Genomic DNA, 20,212 nt, shown 5'->3' on the forward strand with positions numbered 1-20,212 from the left:
AAGGATCGTTTTGTTTTTGAAGTTTTTATTCTATTTTCGTACTAAAACACCGTGGCCTCAAGGAAAAAATTTTTTTCCAGTGTGGCAGTCAGTGTGTTAAACAATAGGCTGCTTAGTGAGCACAGCCCCAAGGACAAGCAAAGGCTACTGAACACCCCGAACCCCCGACTGTGGCTCCTGGCAGGTACAAATTGCACGGCTCAACCAGTACTTGTGGAATAAATTAACGAAAGAGGCCAGAGGCCGGGATGCTGACGGCCCTTCTGGAGCAGGGACAGGGACATATGTCCCAAGTAGTCGGCAGCACCGAGCTCCTCACATGCACGGAGGTGGACCGGGTTGCACTGGGCTTGATGGACACAAATCAGCAGCCGCTGCCACAGTGTGCCCCCAGCTGCCACCCTCCCTGGCAGAGTAACACCCCCTAAGTGCCCACCAGTGATGCCTGGCAGAGGGCAAAAGACTGGAAGCCCATGCCCAGGGCCACAGAAACCACAGCTACCTGGCCAGAGGCCCCACTCCGGATTTCTTTAACTAGCTCAGAGCACAAATTAGGTGACATAAAGAGAGGTCCCAGCACAGTGGAAAACACATTGCCTAACACACGTGACTCAGGATGGAGCAGCAGAAAGCTCACCTGCTGCAGGTGACTGCTTGTGTCCATTGGCCCAGAGCAGACTGTGCGGCCAGCTGCCCTGGACCCCACCCAGGTAGGGGACTCGGAGCACAAGAGTGTGAGTTTGAGCAGGTGTTAACAGGGTATGAAGTGTTGCTATGAACTTATACATTTTGTCTTAGGAAATTAACTTACAGACTCAGAGCGAGTTAGCAGAGCTGGCACTAGAATTCACTTTTGTATGATCTCCAATCCACTATTAATTTTTTTAAACAATTCTTTTTCAATAAACAGTCTTAAAGCAATGAAGACCTTGTCCTGCCCTCTTCTACCTGCTCTGCCAATCCTGCTCCGAGGGTACAACTGCTAATAACAATGTGCTATGTATCTTTTCAGATCATTTCTTGCTCTCGCTCTCTCTCCTCTCCCTGTGATTTTTGAACCAAAAGTGGGATTACATTTATATTTTTCAGCAACTTGCTTTCTTATTTCAACAACATATGGCAAACATACTTCCATATTGATACTTATGGATCTACTTAATTCTCCCCTTTCAATTCTATGGAGGTATAATTGAAGTGCGTTGTATGTGTAGATGTATACTACACATATTTCAAATGTACAGTTTGATCAGTTTGTCATATGTGTACACTTGTGAGACCATCACCACATCAGGATGACATTTCCCTCACTTCCAAAAGTTTCCTCATGTAGAAGCAGAATCCATAAACCACTTTGTTCCTTTTAATGGTTGCAAAGTATCAGGTCTGTGGTAGATTAAAAATGCTGCAAATTGGCCGGGCACGGTGGCTCACGCCTGTAATCCTAGCACTCTGGGAGGCTGAGGGGGAGGACTGCTTGAGCTCAGGAGTTCGAGACCAGCCTGAGCAGGAGTGAGATCCTGTTCTACTAAAAATAGTAAAAATTAGCAGGGCATGGTGGTGGACGCCTGTAATCCCAACTATTTGGGAGGCTGAGACAAGAGGATCATTTGAGCCCAGGAGTTTGAGGTTGCTGTGAGCTAGGCTAACAGCACTGCATTCTAGTCTGGGTGACAGAGTGAGACTCTGCCTCAAAAAAAAAAAGTGCTGCAAGTTTTTTGTTGCTCCTCTCATTGATGGGTGGAGTCAATTTTCCTCCTCTCCTCACCTTTTTTTGGAGATGAGGTCTTACTCTCTTGCCTAGGCTGGAATGTGGTGACCTGATCTTAGCTCACTGCAGCCTCGAACTCCTGGGCTCAAATGATCCTCCTACCTCAGTCTCCTGAGTAGCTGAGACTATAGGGACAACCATGCCTGGCTAATTTTGCTTCACTTGAAGCCTACAGTGACCCTCTTGACAAAGAGAGCAGCACAAGCAACCTACTATGAAGGTCAAAGGATGACCCTGGGAACAATCTCTTCAATCCCTGAGCCATGTCAGAAGTCCAAATATCCTGAGGTCTTTATGCTTGAGAGACCAGGTGGGGAGAGCAGATGGAGAGCCTCTGAGACCCTGGGAAGATATAGAAGTGCACAGCCAGTCCCCAGCTGTCCAGCCTTTAGCCATCTGAGTCATTCCAGTCATGGCTGCAGACACTGTGAGCAGAGACAGGTCTTTCCTGATGTGTCCTTTGGATATTCCTAACTCACAAAATCATGAACAAAATAATAAAATGATTGTTTTAGGACATGATTTTTGGGTTAGTTTTTTATGCTGCAATAATTAACAGGAGGGCTGGGCACAGTGGCTCACATATGCAATCCTAGCACTCTGGGAAGCTGAGTGGGAGGATCGCTTGAGGTCAGGAGCTCGAGACCAGTCTGAGCAAGAGTGAGACCCTGTCTCTACTAAAAATGGAAAATCAGCCAGGCACGGTGGTGCACGCCTGTAGTCCCAGCTACTTAGGAGGCTGAGGCAGGAGGATCGCTTGAGCCCAGGAGTTTGAAGTTGCTGTGAGCAAAGCTGATGCCATGTCACTCTACCTTGAATAAGAGAGCAAGACCCTATCTCAACAAACAAACAAACAAACAAAAAGAAAACGGGGGAACAAAAATATTCCCCTATTGATAAATATTTAGGTTGTGTCTGATTTTCTCCATTATGCACTATCCTGTACATGTATTTTCTTTTTTTGCACATGTAAGAATTTCTCTAGGACAAATTTCCAGAGGTAGAATTGCTGGATCCAAGGACTATCTTCTCTCTCTCTCCATTTCTCCAGCCTCTGGTTTGATAGGTGTTCGCCAATTTTCCCCTAGAAAGACTATATACCTTTTTCTTTGCCCTCCCAAAAGTCTTCAACAACTCACTTCATCTCCCTGTTTCACTTGCTTGTCTCGTATGGAAAATAATAACCCCTGCCCTGCTTATTCACAGAGTTGTCATCAAGAGGTCAAAAGTGAACTCTGAATAAGATCATACAAACAAGATGCCATCTCCTATGATCTGGGGACCTTAATCATTTGAGGATGAGACTTCTCTGACATTATCTTTGTCCTTTCCCCAAGATAGATATCCCATGCAATCTGTCTTCTCATTCATTCATTCATTCATTCTCTCTCTCACCCTCCCTCCATCCCTCTCTCTCTCTAGCAGACACACACTGTGAATACATGTGTACCTTGTATGGATAGATATATGCAATATGAGTGTTTATTGTATCAATTTGAATGATTTTTATGAGAACAATTACCAATACTTGAGTCAAATAAATACATCGTAAGAATTGTAGTAGAAAATTAAAATGGCAATTGTATTTGTCATGTCTAGTGCTTCTGGGAATGTACTAATCACCACCTAGTAACAGGAAGAAATTTGACTTGTATACAGCGTGTAAAAGTGAATTCATTATAGGAAATTTGTACTTTTTTGAGGGAGGGACTAGACAATATTTCTCCATATAGAAAAGAGCACTAGAGTCTGAAGCAGAAGGTTCAGTATGTTGGACACCACACTTTGCACTAGATTTTGAGCAACACTGCATTGTTTAAATGTATATACTTCCATGCTAGGGTTCTAGAAAATTAGAACATCCCAGAGGAACTGCTTTTACCCTGTTTCATTGGTTCTCTTCCTGCCTACTGCAGGGTCAGCTGGTGACTGCTGGATTCTCCAGGCACAGCTGTCTTCCCTTGGCTCTCTCAATTCCTCAGGTCAAGAATAGATCGGGCATCACTGTGTTGCACATTTATCTTCCTCTCCCCTCATTTGACCTCAAAGCAGCTGATTAAACCTCCAGCCTTTGCCAATGGGTATCATGACCTGCACTGCATCTCTTCAGCCTCATGAATCACCAGTTGGTAAAAATATTTTAAGAACTTAAAAATAATGTTTAGAAGTAAGTAGAGTGATCATGGATTTAGGAAAATCTGTAATAGAAACGCATTTGGGAGAGAAGATGCTTACATTTGGCCCTTGAAGGATGATGTTTGGTAAAGAATTATCACAAAATTCAATGAGATTAGTTTTAGAGGTGTGTGGAACTAGAGATCAGTCTGACCTGAAGACAAGAAAGTGTGTTTTAAGCACTTAAACAAATAGAGCCACATGTCTGTACATCTGGAAGATGACTTTCTTTAGAAAATAGTGGTGGATTGGTGTGATGTCAAGAGTTTCACGATGATGATGGTGACTTCGATCACTTGGTTAAGGTGGTGCCTGTCAGGTTCCTCCACTGTAAAGTTACTATTTCCTCTTGTTACCAATAGATATCTTGGGGCAGTTCTTTGGAAATATGCAAACTTGTTTCTCCTTGAACTTTTGCCCACTCATATTAGCATCTAGCCTTAGATCTTGCCTGCTACAATTATTACTGGGGCGTCCTAGTGATGATTTTCTCCTTCTCGTATGTATGTATGTATATATATCAGGGTCTCAATCTGTTGCCAGGCTAGAGTGTAGTGGTGTCATGATAGCTCACAGCAACCTCAAACTCCTGGGCTCAGGTGATCCTCCTGCCTCAGCCTCCCAAGTAGCTGGGACTATAGGCATGTGCCACCACACCTGGCTAAATATATACGTGTGTGTATATATATACAAAGACATATTTACATTTCTTTTTTTTTGTAGAGATGGGATCTTGCTATGTTGCTCAGGCTGGAATTCTTCTATAAGGTAGAGGGTTGTCCTTTCTCCACCATTTATTTATTCAATAAATTATATCAGTATGGATTCATAGGTATTTATTTTATTCTGTAGGTTATGATCCATACTATCGCTATTTATTTTGTTGCTCAAATTTACATGATTTAAATGGCAGAACAGTATTATCACTACACGTCTGTACCACGAATTATTGATCCAATTTTTTGATGTTCGACATTTAGGTTGTTTCCAGTTATTTGATACTATTAATGTCTGAGACACACATATCTTTGAATTTTAATGTATTTCCATAAATTCGTTTTCTAAAGGGGAATTACTGGATGTTGGAATAGTAAAGCTCTTGGTTTTGATGTATGCAGCGGAAACTGTCAACATGTTAACACGGAACTCACACACTCTCCACCCAGACAACGCGTCTGTGAGCAGAGGCGACAGATCCGGGAGCTCACGAAGCCCCCTATCGGCAGGTGGCTTAGCGCAGTTGTCAATAACATGAACAACTCGTAACAATAAAGTTACTGATGTTGAGGAAGAGACTTCCGGTAGGGGCGTTTCTATTTCCGTCAGGTCCAGTCTCCACCCTCTTCCACATCCCAACCGGAAATAGTTGGAGCTTGTTTAAAGCCACGTCTGTTCTGGCCTCGGTCCTGCCCCCAAACTGAGGAAGCATTTCCGGGGTCAGGGCATTCCGGCCCGCCCCGCCCCTCCGCCAGTGCAGTGCTGGTAGCCCGGGTTCTCCCGGAAGTGACCGGGGCCTCTCTGTCGGGGTCCCCTTCACCCCGCTGTTGCTGAGGGCCGCGGGGGCGGCGGCAATGGCGGAGGCGGCGCTGCTGCTGCTGTCTGAGGCGGCGGCGGAGCGGGACGCTCGGGAGAAGCTGGCCCTCTGGGATCGGAGACCGGACACGACGGCGCCGCTGACCGACAGGCAGACGGACTCGGTGCTGGAGCTGAAGGAGGCGGCAGAGAACCTACCGATGCCGGCCGAGGTGAGGTGATGGGCGGGAACAGGGCGCGGGCGACGGGGATGGCATGCTCGAGCGTCCTGGCAGGACCCCGGCCTCGCCATCCTCTGCCAGAGGTCTCTGTCCACTCCTCCTGGCCATGGTGGCGGATCCGGTGGGAGGGTCTCCTCACCTCCCTGGGCTGTCAGGCCTCCTCTCATGGCAGGCGACCCCGACTCTCTGCTCCAGGCCGGGGACGACTGCGGGGGCGTCCAGTGGCTGGTGCCCGCCGGCACTCAGTCCTCCCTCCAGCAATGTGGGACGGTTGACCTGGAGCTTTGCCCCGGCGTCTGGCCTCAGAGGTCCCTCGTGTCTGCTGGGCTGTAATCCTGCTGCCCACCACCTCCCAGGAGAGGCACCGAACCCGAGGTGCTTTGCTGCAGGACAGTCTCCAGTTGGTGCTCATTTACCATCTTAATGAATAACCTACCTTTCTTTTTCCATGGGGGACTTGGGGAGACCAAAACTTGACCCTGAGTGACAGTTTCATTCATTGCACATTGAACTATGAGCTCTCGATCAAGTGCAGGCTATGGGAGATCAGATTTATTTGACCTATAGCAAAGTAATAAAAATGAATTGTCTTTGATAGCTGGTTCAGTACATTATTAAATAATGCTCGTTTTCTGTTAGTGTCAACGCTTTTAATTCAGTTACCATTGAGATGTTATGCATATTACTGCTTGTTTCAGTTCAGTTGGTTATAATAGCAAGAAGTATGTTTTATGAATTATCATATGTTTGGCAAACTTTTTCTAGTTTTGAGGGCCAGGTTTAGGAAGATTATTTTATAAACAGTTATAGTTACTTTTGATGTTGGAAGCATTCCTTTTACATGATTTGGAATTGTGTCCAAATGCAGACAGAGCTTAGAGTCTTCAACTTTTTTTGTCCTCAAACTTTGAAGGTTTGATTTGAAAGTTCTTGTTTACCTTTGCATGCTCTGCCACCAAAGAGGTGTTCTTTCTTGGGTTTCTCTGTCTTTCTGTAGGATGTTGTGGCAGAAGTAGGTCCGAAATGAATGAGAAGATAGGTAGAAATTTCTTTGGCTCAGCTATCAAACTCTTTTATACTCTGGATAATAGAAGTTGTTTGCTCTATAAATTTTCCAGTCTGTTTATAATTGAGTTGGCTTATTACTGAAGCAGGATGCTTGGACTTGGTGGCACTGGGGGGGGCAGGTGAGGGAGAAATACATATATTCTACAAGAAAACTTCTTTTTATTGTCATAAGGCATAACCTGTTATTTCTTGTTTGCTTTTTGGTTTTTTTGTTTGTTTTTTTTTCTGCCCAATGTGATCTGCAGGAAATAACCTATTATTCCTTATTCTCAGTAAGGTTGAAGGAGAAGGTTTGGAGTAAAGTAAATGGAATCTTTTCATTTTCACCCCATTCTTCCATACTTATGCAGTATAATGATACCTACCATTAGCTGCGTGCAGTCTTTAACATTTATTATATGCCTACTCTGAGCTAGGAATTGGGTATAGAAAATAGGAAAGGCGAGACCCTTACCTGAACATATAAAAAAGAACAAAGAAGGTAAGTTCAGACAGTGATCCATGATAGCAGGAAAATAAAATAGGGTGGTGTGACAGAAGGGGATGGGGCATGTCCTTTAGGTAAGGAAGGAAGGCCTTTCTGAGGAAGTGACAGTCTGAGGTCAGAACTAATGATGGAAAACATGAAGCCAGCCTTGCAAAGACTAACGAAATAACATTCCAGCTGGAGGAAAAAACAGTCATGGGTAGGGGATGAGCTTAACAAATTCAAGAATTCAGTGAGGGTCTTTTGGTACATTCAGTCTTGGTTTTGGTTTCCTGTGAGAATGAAATAGCCAGTTATATATCCATCCTGGAATCTTTGAGGGGGACGTTCTCATGGCTCTTCATCTCTCTACAGCTCTTCATTTCCCTTTACTAGAGTGTTTATATGTCTGGTGGGAAGACTTTGGAATTAATTTTTTATTCCTGTTACCACTGTTTTAACATTGGTCCTGAAAAAGAATGCCTTGATTTTCATTTTGTCCAACCAGTATAGCTAAAGGATTTGCTGTAGTGTTTCACAAATCACGTTAGATAAATTACTTCCTGAACAACTGGAACTGGGCAGGTTAGTAGAATAGGGAAAGAGAGAGGCTAGTTAACACTGAGTAAATGTCATAAAGCTGTTGACTTCTTTAGAAAATAACTTTCTCTTTTATGAAGGAGAACTAGTCTTATCTTGAACAGAAATTATCTTTTTTTTTTTTTTGGCATTAGAGAAAAGAGTTGGAATAGAATTTTAGGTAGACTGGTTTTCTTGTAGCTAGGGCAAACTTTTTAGTAGGGAGGGCCTTTTTCTTTCTTTTGAACTTAGTAATTCTTGATAAAATGCTGCAGTAATTTACCCTGACATTTGTCTGTAATTTACTGTTATAGCTATTGTTTTTTTATAGCTCTGTGACTTTAGTTGTGGTGTTTAACTTCTCTGAACTTTACTTTTCTTCTTCGTAAAATGAGGACTTTTCTCATGGTGAATACTTACCTCATGGGAAGTTGTAAGAATCAAATGGAATCAGATATGTAAAGTGCACAGTTCTTCAGGCTGTATAAGAAACATCTGCTTCTGATAAGGGCTTCAGGCTGCTTCCATTCATGCTAGAAGGCGAAGAGATCACATGGGAAGACAAGAAGTAAAAGAGAGGGGAGAGAGATGCCAGGCTCTTTTTATTTAACAACCAGCTACTGCAGGAACTAATACAACAAAAACTCACTCGACCCTGACCCCAGAAGTGATTAAACTATTGGTGAGGGATCAGCCATCTTAACCCAAATACTTCCCATTAGGCCCCACCTCCAACATTGGAAATCAGATTCCAACATAAGATTTGGAGGAGTGAGACAAACCATATCCAAACCATAATACATCTTAAAAGAGCAGATTAGAATTCTGTGATCCCGAGCTGGTATAGGTGTCACTCAGATCAAAGGTAATAAAAGAAGGGGTTAGGTGCCTTGAGGAAGGTTCTGAGACTCCCTGTATACCTCTTCAATGCTTTGCTCCAAACAGAGAAAGCGTCAGGTTTCATTTAGGGAATGAATTGATCAGATGATTATAAAAGTGATCTTTTTCCAACCCAGAACTTTGTGAGAAGTAGAACTTGGGAGATGATATGGTTTGGATATGGTTTGCCAAGGCCCTGCCTGTTGAAATTTGATCCCCAGTGTTGTTGTTGGTGTCTGGTGGGAGGTGTTTGGGTCATGGGGGTGGATCCCTCATGAATGGCTTGGTGCCATTCTAGCCTGAGTTCTCATTCTCAGTTTCCACAAGAACTAGTTCTTGAAGAGAGCCTGGCACCTCCGTTGTCTCTCTTGCTTGTGTTCATGCCACGTGTTCTAGCACATACCAGCTCCCCTTCCCCTTCTGCCATGAGTGGAAGCAGTCTGAGGCATCTGCCCAGATGCAGAAGCGGTTGCCATGTGTCTTGTAAAGCATGCAGAACTGTGAGTCAAATAAACCTTTTTTCTTTATAAATTACCCAGCCTCAGGTATTCCTTTATAGCAACACAAATGGATTAAGACAGGAGAGAAAGTATGTTTACTTGTTTTTTCATGGACCTGCTCAGCTGGTCAGGCAATGCTTGATAGTTTATTGTAGTTATTATTTAGTATGTTAGTGTCCCCATTTACATAAATTATACGGGAGCTTTCCAGCACTTCCCACCTGGATCCTAGATCGGTGGTATCTGCTCCATCTGGAAGCCAGGCCAGTGCTAGTGAGTGGGAAGCGTTTAGTCACCTCCTCCTGTGCAGTGACTGAAAGGTCAGAACAGGAAAGTGTATGATACCTCCACAACCATACCCCTTTTTGAAGGCTGTGTACCTAGTGGGGGCATTTTCTCATTTTCTATTAAAAAGCAACTTTACTGTTACTTTAAAAAATTATTTCTTTGAAGTGGACGCATTGTGACTTCTCTCTTGCTTGGTCTGAGAGAAAATAATTTTATGGTAGTGAGAAAAAGGGAACAGGGAGCCTCCTACTGCTTCTGGTATTTAAAGTTCTTATGATTGAAAAGTAGTATTTGTGCTCGAAGTAATCAAATGGAATATTCTTTCATAAATTTAAATTATCATATTTACCCACACCTAGATTATAGAATATGCCTGGAATATCCATAGTAGCTTCTCAGGTATCCAGAGTTTCCATATGATTTTATTTTCTAAAGTAAATTAGAAGATAAACATTTTTTGTTTCAAGATAACAGACTGAGCACACATGTATAATACTCGTGGATCCCTTTGAAATGACAGTAATAAATGTGTGGCACACCAAAACCAAAGGTGGTATCAGTGAACCTGCAATTTTGGCAAATTTATAGAAGGCAGGAAACATGTATTAATAGTATCATTTTAAAAATCAGTCTAAAGACTTAATTACAGAGCAAAGTGTAAATATTATGAAATTTGACAATCTAAAAAGATGATATAGATAACAGAATTTGAGAGTAAATAGAGAAGAAAATATAGAGGTACTAATTTCTTCATCTTACATGATGAAGTAAGAGTCAATAGATCGGAACTAAAATTGATGAATTCAAACACAAAGTTGTAAATTTGTTTTTTAGAGTTATGGAGTAACTATCAAAAATACTGAAAATGATTAAAAGTCAGGTTGGAGGAGAATGTTACTTTTCATTTTAACTCTTTTGATGATTTGGATTTAAAAATTATATTCATGTGTTTTGAATAATTTTTATAAAAGAAAGATTGATACAAATTAGAAATTATTTCTTTGGTTCCTTCTACTTTTAAAATTTTTCCTTCTACCTGTAAATTCCTTAGAAAATACTTCTTAAATTATAAATCTTGGTCTCGCCTCAGAGAAGAATTGGATGGGCAGGGAAGAGGCGAAGAAGGGAGATTGATTTTTACTTGAATATCATTCTTTACTCTTGGATTTTTGAGATAATAAGCTCACTATAGGTTAGTGACAGAGTAAGAGTAAATTCTATCTTTCTCTTATACTCTGTGGAAGAGACAATTTAAAATGCTGCATATTAAATGAAAAAGGTGAGGTGTTATAATAAACTGCTATTTGGGTTAAAAGAACGTACACTTCTTTTGTATGTGTATGGACTGTCTTGGGAAAGATACATAAGAAACCAGTAACAATGATAACCTGTCTCTGAGGAAGGAACTGGATGGCTGGAGAGTGGGTCCAGAGGAAGGTGACTGTTCACTGAATGTTCTTTGAATTTTGTGCTGTGAGAATTTATTACTTAGTCAAATAAGTTCATTTAAAAGGACAGCTTTGTATATTACAAATGATTCTAGAACAAGAGGAATTTTACTTTTTTCTGGAATTTGTTATATATTATGAAGAAGTACCAGAATTATGTGCTATAAGGCCTTGTGAACTCTGATAGGAGAATATGGTTATTACATTAATTTTTAAAAAATGGAAATAATTGAGATTTCTATGCTGTTGTAAGAAATAATGCAAAGATATCTCTTGTACACTATATTCAGTTTCTCTCAATGGTAACATTTTGCACAACTACAGTATTTGGGATCACAACCAGGATTTTAATATTGATTTACATTCCTTAAAATAGATTTATAATTTTTTTTCTCAAAAGAAATTGAATTAAAGATGAACATGGGTTTAGGTTATATTCAAGGACTGAAATTTGCTAGGTTCTCTGTGTGTTCGCCTTAGGATTTATAACATACAGACATCCTCTGTAATTTGTCCAATGTTGTGCAGCTTGTAAGTGAGCAGGAGGAGGATTCTAACCACGCTGCATTGTAATGTACTTTCCCATGTCGTAAGTATAGCCCCATTTGAACACATTCACAAAAGGCCCTATATTTAAAGGATTGTTTCTAAATTAGTGGTGGTACATTTTGCATCTAGTTTATTTTAGCTTTGAAGATAAAATGCTATCCTCAGATGAAACTTCTATATTTAGAAAAATAGACAGGGAAGTAATTTCCTGAGGCCTTGGATCATGTCTTATATTGGTGGACGTTAAACGTCTTGAACTAAGGGCTGAAGGCTGGACTTGAACCTAAACAATTAGGCCCTTTTACTTTCCCCAGCATCTACCTTGCCTTTTTTTTTAGGTCTAAAAACAGCTTGTCTGTAGCCTGTAGGTAAATTAACACCTGGGCTATCTTTAGTAGTGGAGAATAGAAAGTACTATAGTTCTAATGGTGTCAAAGTGAGGCCTTGTCCATGGGATTCTTCTGAAACTGATTAGAAACTCTGAAATTCTTCCAATTCAGTTGTAATTTCGAAATTTCTCAGTAAGAAGGTGTGGATGAAGTATCCCAGTGAGTGGAAATGGTAGGAGGAGGTAATGTTTATTGGTTGTTAATTTTTGGGTGTGATTTGTTAACCCTGGTGGTCGGTCAGGCTTTTGTGTTAGATACTGGGGTGGGCAAGCTACTTTCAACAACACACAAGTTTTCCCTTTGTTTGGTGGTAGTTCACAAGAGGTTCAAGTGAGAAAATGTGTGTAGATTAGCATAGATTCACCACCCCTATTAGAAAGCTAACTCAAAAATCATACCTTATGAAGCGTGGGAGATCCGCCCACCTCAGCCTCCCGAGTAGCTGGGATTATAGGCGCACGCCACGCCACCTAGCCATATTTACAATATGAGACTAGCATTTAACGTGGAGAAAGTCTAGTTAAGTGTTAGTATTATATGGTATTTATTAACTTCATATGATTTAATGGAAACATTTCTTTCTCTTTGAAAACAACTGAGATGGAAACCCAGTCTTGAATTAAGTTTAGAGAATTTTCAGGTTATTTAAGTATCTTTGTGGCTCTTTTTTTCAAGCTCCCAGTTGAAGACTCATGCAGTTTACCTCCCCAGTTGCTGCCTGCTGAACTGAATTCAATAGTGCCTGAATCTACAGAAGACATTCTCTTGAAGGGTTTTACTTCCTTAGGAATGGAAGAAGAAAGAATCGAAACTGCACAGCAGGTGAATTGCAGTATCTTTTCTAAGGATGTTTGATTATTTTAGATGTCTCAAGACAAGGCTAATAAAAACAGTTCTAATTAAAAGTTCTGAGGATTTGACATATAGTTAACATCAAGTCTTTCTAGAACATTCTTTTTTTTTTTTTGAGACAGAGTCTCACTTTGTTGCCCGGGCTAGAATGAGTGCCGTGGCATCAGCCTAGCTCACAGCAACCTCAAACTCCTGGGCTTAAGCGATCCTACTGCCTCAGCCTCCCGAGTAGCTGGGACTACAGGCATGTGCCACCATGCCCGGCTAATTTTTGCTATATATACTTTTAGTTGGCCAGATAATTTATTCCTATTTTTAGTAGAGGTGGGGTCTCACTCAGGCTGGTCTCGAACTTCTGACCTCGAGCGATCCACCCGCCTCGGCCTCCCAGAGGGCTAGGATTACAGGCGTGAGCCACCGCGCCTGGCCTAGAACATTCTTAATTTTGTGTTAGTTGTGGCTATTAAGTGTTTTCAATGAATCTCTTGCCTAATTATATTTTCAATATAGATAAATATATGATTTTCCAAGTTTGGATGTTGATAGATTATTATATTTATTAAGGTTTTAATATTTTATGCACTTTTGACTTTCCCTAATGTATGTCTGTGTTAAGCTATCCCCCCAATACTCCCCTTGCTTGTTGCTGGGTAATCCCTTTTTTAAAAACCTAAATATTCTATTTAGATGAACCCTTATAGTTATTTTTCAGTAATTTAACATGTGTAATTTTCTCTTGGTTTTTGCTTATTCCTGCTTACAAACCTAAATGTATAGCAATTTCTTCTGCCACTGCCCTTGTCTCCTCTTTTTCATCCTGTTAAGAGTCAAAGCTGAGGCACTTACAAGTAAAACACGAAGCAAATGCAGTGAATTGTATATATAGTAAGTCTAGAGAGGGAGTGCTACAAAACCATTAAGAGCTCCAGCTCCTGAGTTAGGCTGACCTGCATCTGAAATTCAGCTCCATCCCTTACCATCTTTGTGAGCTTAGGCAGTACTTACCTTGTTAGATCTTTAGTTTCCTACTCTGTAAAACAAGGAGAATTATATACCTATCTCATAGAATTTTTGTGAGTATTAAATAAAATAATACATGTAAATACAGTGTGTGGCAAGCACATAATTAATACATGCTCAGTGATTGGTAGCCAAGGTACATGGCACGCCTGCATACCCTGGTCATTGAATCTCACTTGAGAATTGTAGAAGGTAATCTTGCACCATGTCTGTGAACTTGTTTGGACTGTTTGGAAAAAAAAAAAAAATCTTCTAGATTAAATTTGCACCTGAATATCTCTCTTTAAAATTAAAAAAAAAATCTAACATTGGGTTATAATTTATATACAATACATATAATTTGTATACAGTTACCATACAATAAAATGACACTCATTTTAAGTGTCAGCTTGCTGAGTTTTGATAAGTGTATGTACTTGTTGTATAACTGCCACTACGATCAAGATATAAAGTATTTATATCACCCTAAAAAGTTCCTTCATGCTCATTTAAGTTCAACCCCCCTATTTCTTTTTAATAATAGATATTTTTCCATGACATTGGTGGTAAGGCCAGAATTCAAACCCAGATTTAGCTGATGCCAAAGTCCATGTTCTTAAACCACTATGTACTATTATTTCTGAGTTTGTATTCTCATAGTTCTTGCTAGGTAACATTAATATTGATATTTACCCAGAGCCCCGTATTACCTACTCAAATTTTGCAAGCTAGCAAGTAGGCATTAGCCTCTTAGGAAGAAATATTTTTTATTTCTTGTATCTTTAATACTCTTCCTTACTTGCCTCTGAAAATGGCCAATGTTTTTAATATCCTTTGATTTTCCTAGCGTATAGATATTGTGCACGTAATTAAATTATCTTCTTGTGGCTTAAAACTAATTGTTAATGTCTGAGCCTTAAACAGTAAGAATTAGATAGTGTCTACCCTTTTGACTTGCTGTTTGTCATGTAGCCATTTTCATTTTGTCTATTTTAGTTTTGTTAACAATGTAATACTCTTTATCTTTCCAGTTTTTCTTATGGTTTGCAAAGCTGCAAACTCAGATGGATCAGGATGAAGGAACTAAATATAGGTATGTGTGGCTTTTGCATTTCTTGGATATCCTAATTTTTAGATCACAGTCATCAGAAGCATTTCATAATCTGTGTCTTTAAACAAAATTAAGGTATGAAGAAAACTCCACCAGCCACATATTCTTTAAGAACAGCCAGACAGAAGATTTGGATCATTACAACTGTTACTAGAAGTTGTGTGATTAAAAACAAAAGGAGAATTACATTATAATTAATAGGTTAGGAGGGACAGACATTGGTTTTTAGATAACTTAGAAAGGATTAGGTTCAAACAGGAGTTTTACAGGAATTCTAAGAGGTGTTTGTTGCCTTTCCTTAGAAGGAGAAACATCCTCAGGAGACTTTAAGGATGGCTACCTAGATTGGGTATAACTTTGTAGTTCTGTTTGTGTATTTAATAGCATGGGGGAAATAACAGTGTACTCTTTCTAACTGATTTGGGGGCTGTGGGTTGAATGTTCACATTCCGTTTATTGATTTATTGATGGCCATTATTGCTAGGCAATAATATGTTAGGTTTTTTGAGGTATGATCCCATTTAATCTTCATAGCAGCCATGTGAGGAAGTGTTACTATTCTCATTTTATAAATGAGCAAACTGAGGCCTGGAAATATTAAGTAACTTGTTCAACATCATGCAGACTGGGGCAGGGCTGGGATTTGGACCCAGCCCTTTTAATTCCAAATCCAGAATTCTTTCCATGATGTCATACCATCTTTCAAAGGTGCAAGTGATCTGAAGGATTGACGTTAGATGATGCCTTCGGGATGGTTTTGGTGTCCCAGTCTTTGGAAGCTGAGCTGGTGATTCATTGATTTATATATGAAAAGCCAAGTTATGGCCTCAAGGCTAATTCAGTTCCCTTTGTTGCTTATAGTACCAGTGATTTGCCTTAAGTATTGAAACAGTTTATGACAGCTTTGGTACATTTCTGAATATTATCAAGTTTTGTGAGTAGGTCAGACTTTCCTCCTGAAATTCAAGCATTTTGGGAAAAATGACACTGTTATTTATTGACTGTGCTTATTAGGGGAAAATATTATTGCCAATTCCGTTTTGGTTCTGTTTTCTAGACAGATGAGGGATTACTTGTCTGGGTTTCAGGAGCAGTGTGATGCTATATTGAATGATGTAAACAATGCTCTTCAGCATCTGGAGTCATTGCAGAAACAGTATCTTTTTGTGTCCAATAAGACAGGAACCCTACATGAAGCCTGTGAACAGCTCCTAAAAGAACAGGTAATTTGGAGTAGGAGAGAGGGTCAGTAGTTACATTTAATATTTTGTTTTAAAGTGGATAAATATGATTTAATTTTAATTTTCTTAATTTCTTGAAGTAGATATTGAACACTGCTCTTTATGAGGCCCTGTGCTAAGTATGCAGATTGTTAAATTGACAACCTACTTTTATTCTAAATAAGATCATGTAAACAACGGCAAAGGCAATATTTTGATCTGTTAGGTCTCAGCAGAGTTTCAGAGTGTAGTGGATATAAGTTTGCTCTGTCCACTCTTGATTATTGACACTTTTCAAACAAGCATAGTGATTGTACTAATGGTGGAGTTTATGAAAAGATCAACTCATTGAGTTTACACTTAAATTTATGACTTACAGCTAGAACATTTAGGTTACCATATTTATCTCCAGATTTTCTCTATATATACTTCTGTGTTTTTAAAATGTGACCATTTATTATTTTATGAAAAGATTGTATGAAATTTACTGTAATAATTCTTGCCTATTTTAGTTCAGGATTACAGAAATATTTGAGCTTTATTCTGAAATCTGATATCTGATATAAACATTTATGTCTAATATAAATCTATTCAGTGTAATTTTGAGACTGGAGTGTTAATTTTCTTATTCTTATAATAATTGGTTTTTCTCTTTTAAAAATGCAAGTCGGAACTTGTTGATTTGGCTGAAAACATTCAACAAAAGCTTTCGTATTTTAATGAATTGGAGACTATTAACACAGTAAGCGTTTTTTACTTTTTGTAAAGTTAGTGATTTTTACGTTATATTTCTCTTTCTTGGTATAATCTTTAAATTTATAAATTGACTTGAGTGATATTTTAACTTAATAGTTTGCTTGCTGGTATGTATTCCTATTGGTAGCCAATGGAGTTACCATTACCAGTTCAGATTTTTCAAATGTCCTTTAAGTAGTATTATATCTTAAATAGTATTATTGTTATTAAAAACTTTTTGTTGGTTACCTCTTATAGTATCTCATTCATAAGGTGTGAAGAAGATAAGAAGAAATATTCAATTCTAAATCTTGCTATGGTTGTGCAACTATAGTAATAGTCAAAACATTTTTAAACTAATTCTCATGTTTAATTTGAAGAAAAGTATAGTCCTTATAATATATACTTGTATCCCAAAGCAATAGTCCCAATAAAGGCTACTATGTAAATTATATTTTTATGTTTCTGACTCATAAGTTAATAATAATTATGTATAAATTGTGTTATTAAAATTTTTGGATTAATCATTGTTATTATAGTTTACTAAAGACATAGACGTAAAACTAGTAGCCAGTTAACAATGGAATGCAATGGGAAGTAGTTCATTTCAAGCCATTTGTATATCAAGATAAGAAGTAATTGGTTGGTACTATTTTACTTTCATAGTATGACTGCTAAACATAGTGTAACTGCTAGTTAATCCTTTAACCTTGAGAAAATCACCAGAGTACAAAAATTTTATTTATTTATTTATTTATTTATTTTATTTTTTTTGAGAGAGAGTCTCACTCTGTAGCCCAGGCTAGAGTGCTGTGGCATCAGCCTAGCTCACAGCAACCTCAAACTCCTGGGCTCAAGCGATTATCCTGCCTCAGCTTTCCCAAGTAGCTAGGACTACAGGAGCGAGCCACCATGCCTGGCTAAGTTTTTGTTTCTATTTTTAGTTGCCCAGCTAATTTTTTTCTATTTTTAGTAGAGACGGGGGCTCGTTCTTGTTCAGGCTGGTCTCGAACTCCTGAGCTCAAGCAGTCCACCCGCCTTGGCCTCCCAGAATGCTAGGATTACAGCTGTGAGCCACTGTGCCTGGCCCAAAGTAGAAAAATTATGTATGTTGCAAAGTACTAAAAAATGGGAAAGCTGGGTACTTTATATGTAATTTCAATATAACATTGTAGAATAATATAAAATATTTTCCTTATTCATGAAGACCCTCATTAAAGCTTATTAGGAGTAAACTGAATTTAACCAATATTCTTTTACATTTGTCCCTTCTTTATTATATGTGGGCTACATTTAGGATAGTTTGGTGACCTTTAAAATGTATTATAAAGACATTAGTACAACTGTGTTATATCCTAAAGAGAAATATACTAATTCTAATTCATAGTTTTCAACTTTTACCTAAATTGTTTTTTGTGAATTAAGATTGATTTTTTTTTTTTCTTAAAGAAATTGAATTCCCCTACGTTGTCTGTGAATAGTGATGGATTTATCCCTATGCTGGCCAAGTTAGATGATTGTATAACATATATCTCATCTCATGTAAGTCATGGTATTTTTGTATGTTTTTGAGAAATCTTAGCATTCTTGTTATATCACTTCTTGTGCTATAATTGTTTTTTCTGAAGGGGAAAAAATATATAGGTAAATATGTATTGAAGAACTATAGTGAATTCTTAGTTGTTATCAGTAGTGGACTAAACAGCTTTTAGCTCCTGAGGTGACCCCCCTGGAGTGGAAAGGGTCCTGGCTGACTCAGTTATCCCACCTAAAAGGGTGAGCCATTTTTAAGTTGTTGAAGTCCTGATATGCTATATATTTCTTTGGAAACAAAGTGTTACTGGGGGGAGGGGAGCGGAATAAAGAGACAAGTCCTTTGATTTAATCACCTCCTATTTCTATCCCCCAGGGCTTTATTGCTGTATGTATTTCCCCTAAATCCTACTGTTATCCTAGGTGGGCCTTACATGTTAGCCTTGAAGTCTGTGGAGTGCTGAAAATATATTTTGCTAACAACTGCAAGTATTCATTGAGCCCCTACTTTGTGCCAGGCACAGGGGACTTGGCTGTGACCAAGACAGTTACAGACTCATCTTCATGGATTTTATGATCTACATACAACTTTTTTTTGAGCTTTGTATATTGCTTTACATAAGGGACTCATTGGTTTTCATTAAAAGCTTGCTTTTTGTTAATTTTGTTTCCTTTTTGTAAGTCTTTCTCTTTTCCTTACAGCCTAATTTTAAAGATTATCCTGTATATTTGCTGAAGTTTAAACAATGTCTTTCTAAAGCTTTGCACCTCTTGAAGACATATATTGTGAATACACTACAGACTCTTACAAATCAGTTACTAAAAAGGGTGAGTTAACTGGTCTCAATTAACAGGTTGTTTTTCTTTTTTGATTTATTTTCCATAATCTTTGTCTGAGATTAGTACTATGTAATTCTAAGAAAATTATACCTTTTGTTAAGTAAGAATATGTACTGCAGTTTTATTTATAATAGAGAAAAATGGCTATATTAGGAATGTCCATTGCAGTCTTATTTTCAAATAATATTCAACAGTGTGAGAAGTATCCAGTACTATATGATGAATAGTAAAATAAGATACAAAATATTTGTTACTTAAAACATTTCCTTTCTGGCTTTTTCATGAGACTATTAGAAGGAAATATACCAAAATAATAAAAGTGATTTTGAGTGATGGGATGTGATGTCTAATTTTAAATTTTCTTCTTTACATTTTTTGTGTTTGTTTTTGTTTTTTTGAGACAGAGTCTCGTTCCATCTCCCCAGGTAGAGTGCAGTGGCATCATCTTAGCTCACTGCAACCTCAAACTCCTGGGCTCAAGCCATCCTTCTGCCTTAGCCTCCTGAGTAGCTGGGGCTACAGGTGTGCACCATGACACCCAGATAAATTTTCCATTTTTTGTTTTTTTTTAGTAGAGACAGATTCTTGCTCTTGCTTGCGCTCATCTCGAACTCCTAACTTCAAGTGATCTTCCTTGTCTTGGCCTCCCAGAGTGCTAGGATCACAGCACTTTCTATATTTTTCTATGTTCTATATTTAGCACACATTTTTATTGAATACCTCCTAATGCTTGGTATTGTATTAGGAACTGTACAATAGCAAACAGGAGCCAGCAAGATCCCTGCCATCATGGAGCTTATATTCAGGAGAAATAATCAGTAAAGAAGGAAACAGATTAGTTAATTACAGTTTACAGTAGATTCTAGGCGGAAAATTAATAGGATGTTGGGTTAGAAAAGTAGAGTTAGAGTAGAGCTAGCTAGGATGGTCATGGTGCATATTTCTTTCCTAAGAAAATAAAATCTTAAAGGTTATATTTTATTTTTTAAGCTTACTTTCTAAACAACATGGAGTACCTTCTTGAACTTTCAATTCAAAGCCAGTGATTTTGGGGTTGCC

General features: G+C 38.8%; 1 protein-coding gene across 1 annotated transcript in view; it reads left to right on the forward strand.

Moving 5' to 3' along the window:
- The first annotated feature begins 5,377 nt into the window (after positions 1-5,377).
- The window catches only part of COG3 (component of oligomeric golgi complex 3), a 59,620-nt gene continuing 44,785 nt past the window's right edge, over positions 5,378-20,212 (forward strand). Inside the window, exons 1-7 of the mRNA XM_045567257.1 lie at positions 5,378-5,688; positions 12,539-12,685; positions 14,746-14,807; positions 15,883-16,048; positions 16,713-16,787; positions 18,230-18,322; positions 19,016-19,141. Coding sequence (XP_045423213.1) covers positions 5,515-5,688; positions 12,539-12,685; positions 14,746-14,807; positions 15,883-16,048; positions 16,713-16,787; positions 18,230-18,322; positions 19,016-19,141 — 843 coding nt within the window. The 5' untranslated portion in view covers positions 5,378-5,514. The remainder of the gene's footprint in view (positions 5,689-12,538; positions 12,686-14,745; positions 14,808-15,882; positions 16,049-16,712; positions 16,788-18,229; positions 18,323-19,015; positions 19,142-20,212) is intronic.

Source organism: Lemur catta, chromosome 13, assembly GCF_020740605.2.
Source record: "Lemur catta isolate mLemCat1 chromosome 13, mLemCat1.pri, whole genome shotgun sequence".
Taxonomy (NCBI): Eukaryota; Metazoa; Chordata; class Mammalia; order Primates; family Lemuridae; genus Lemur; species Lemur catta.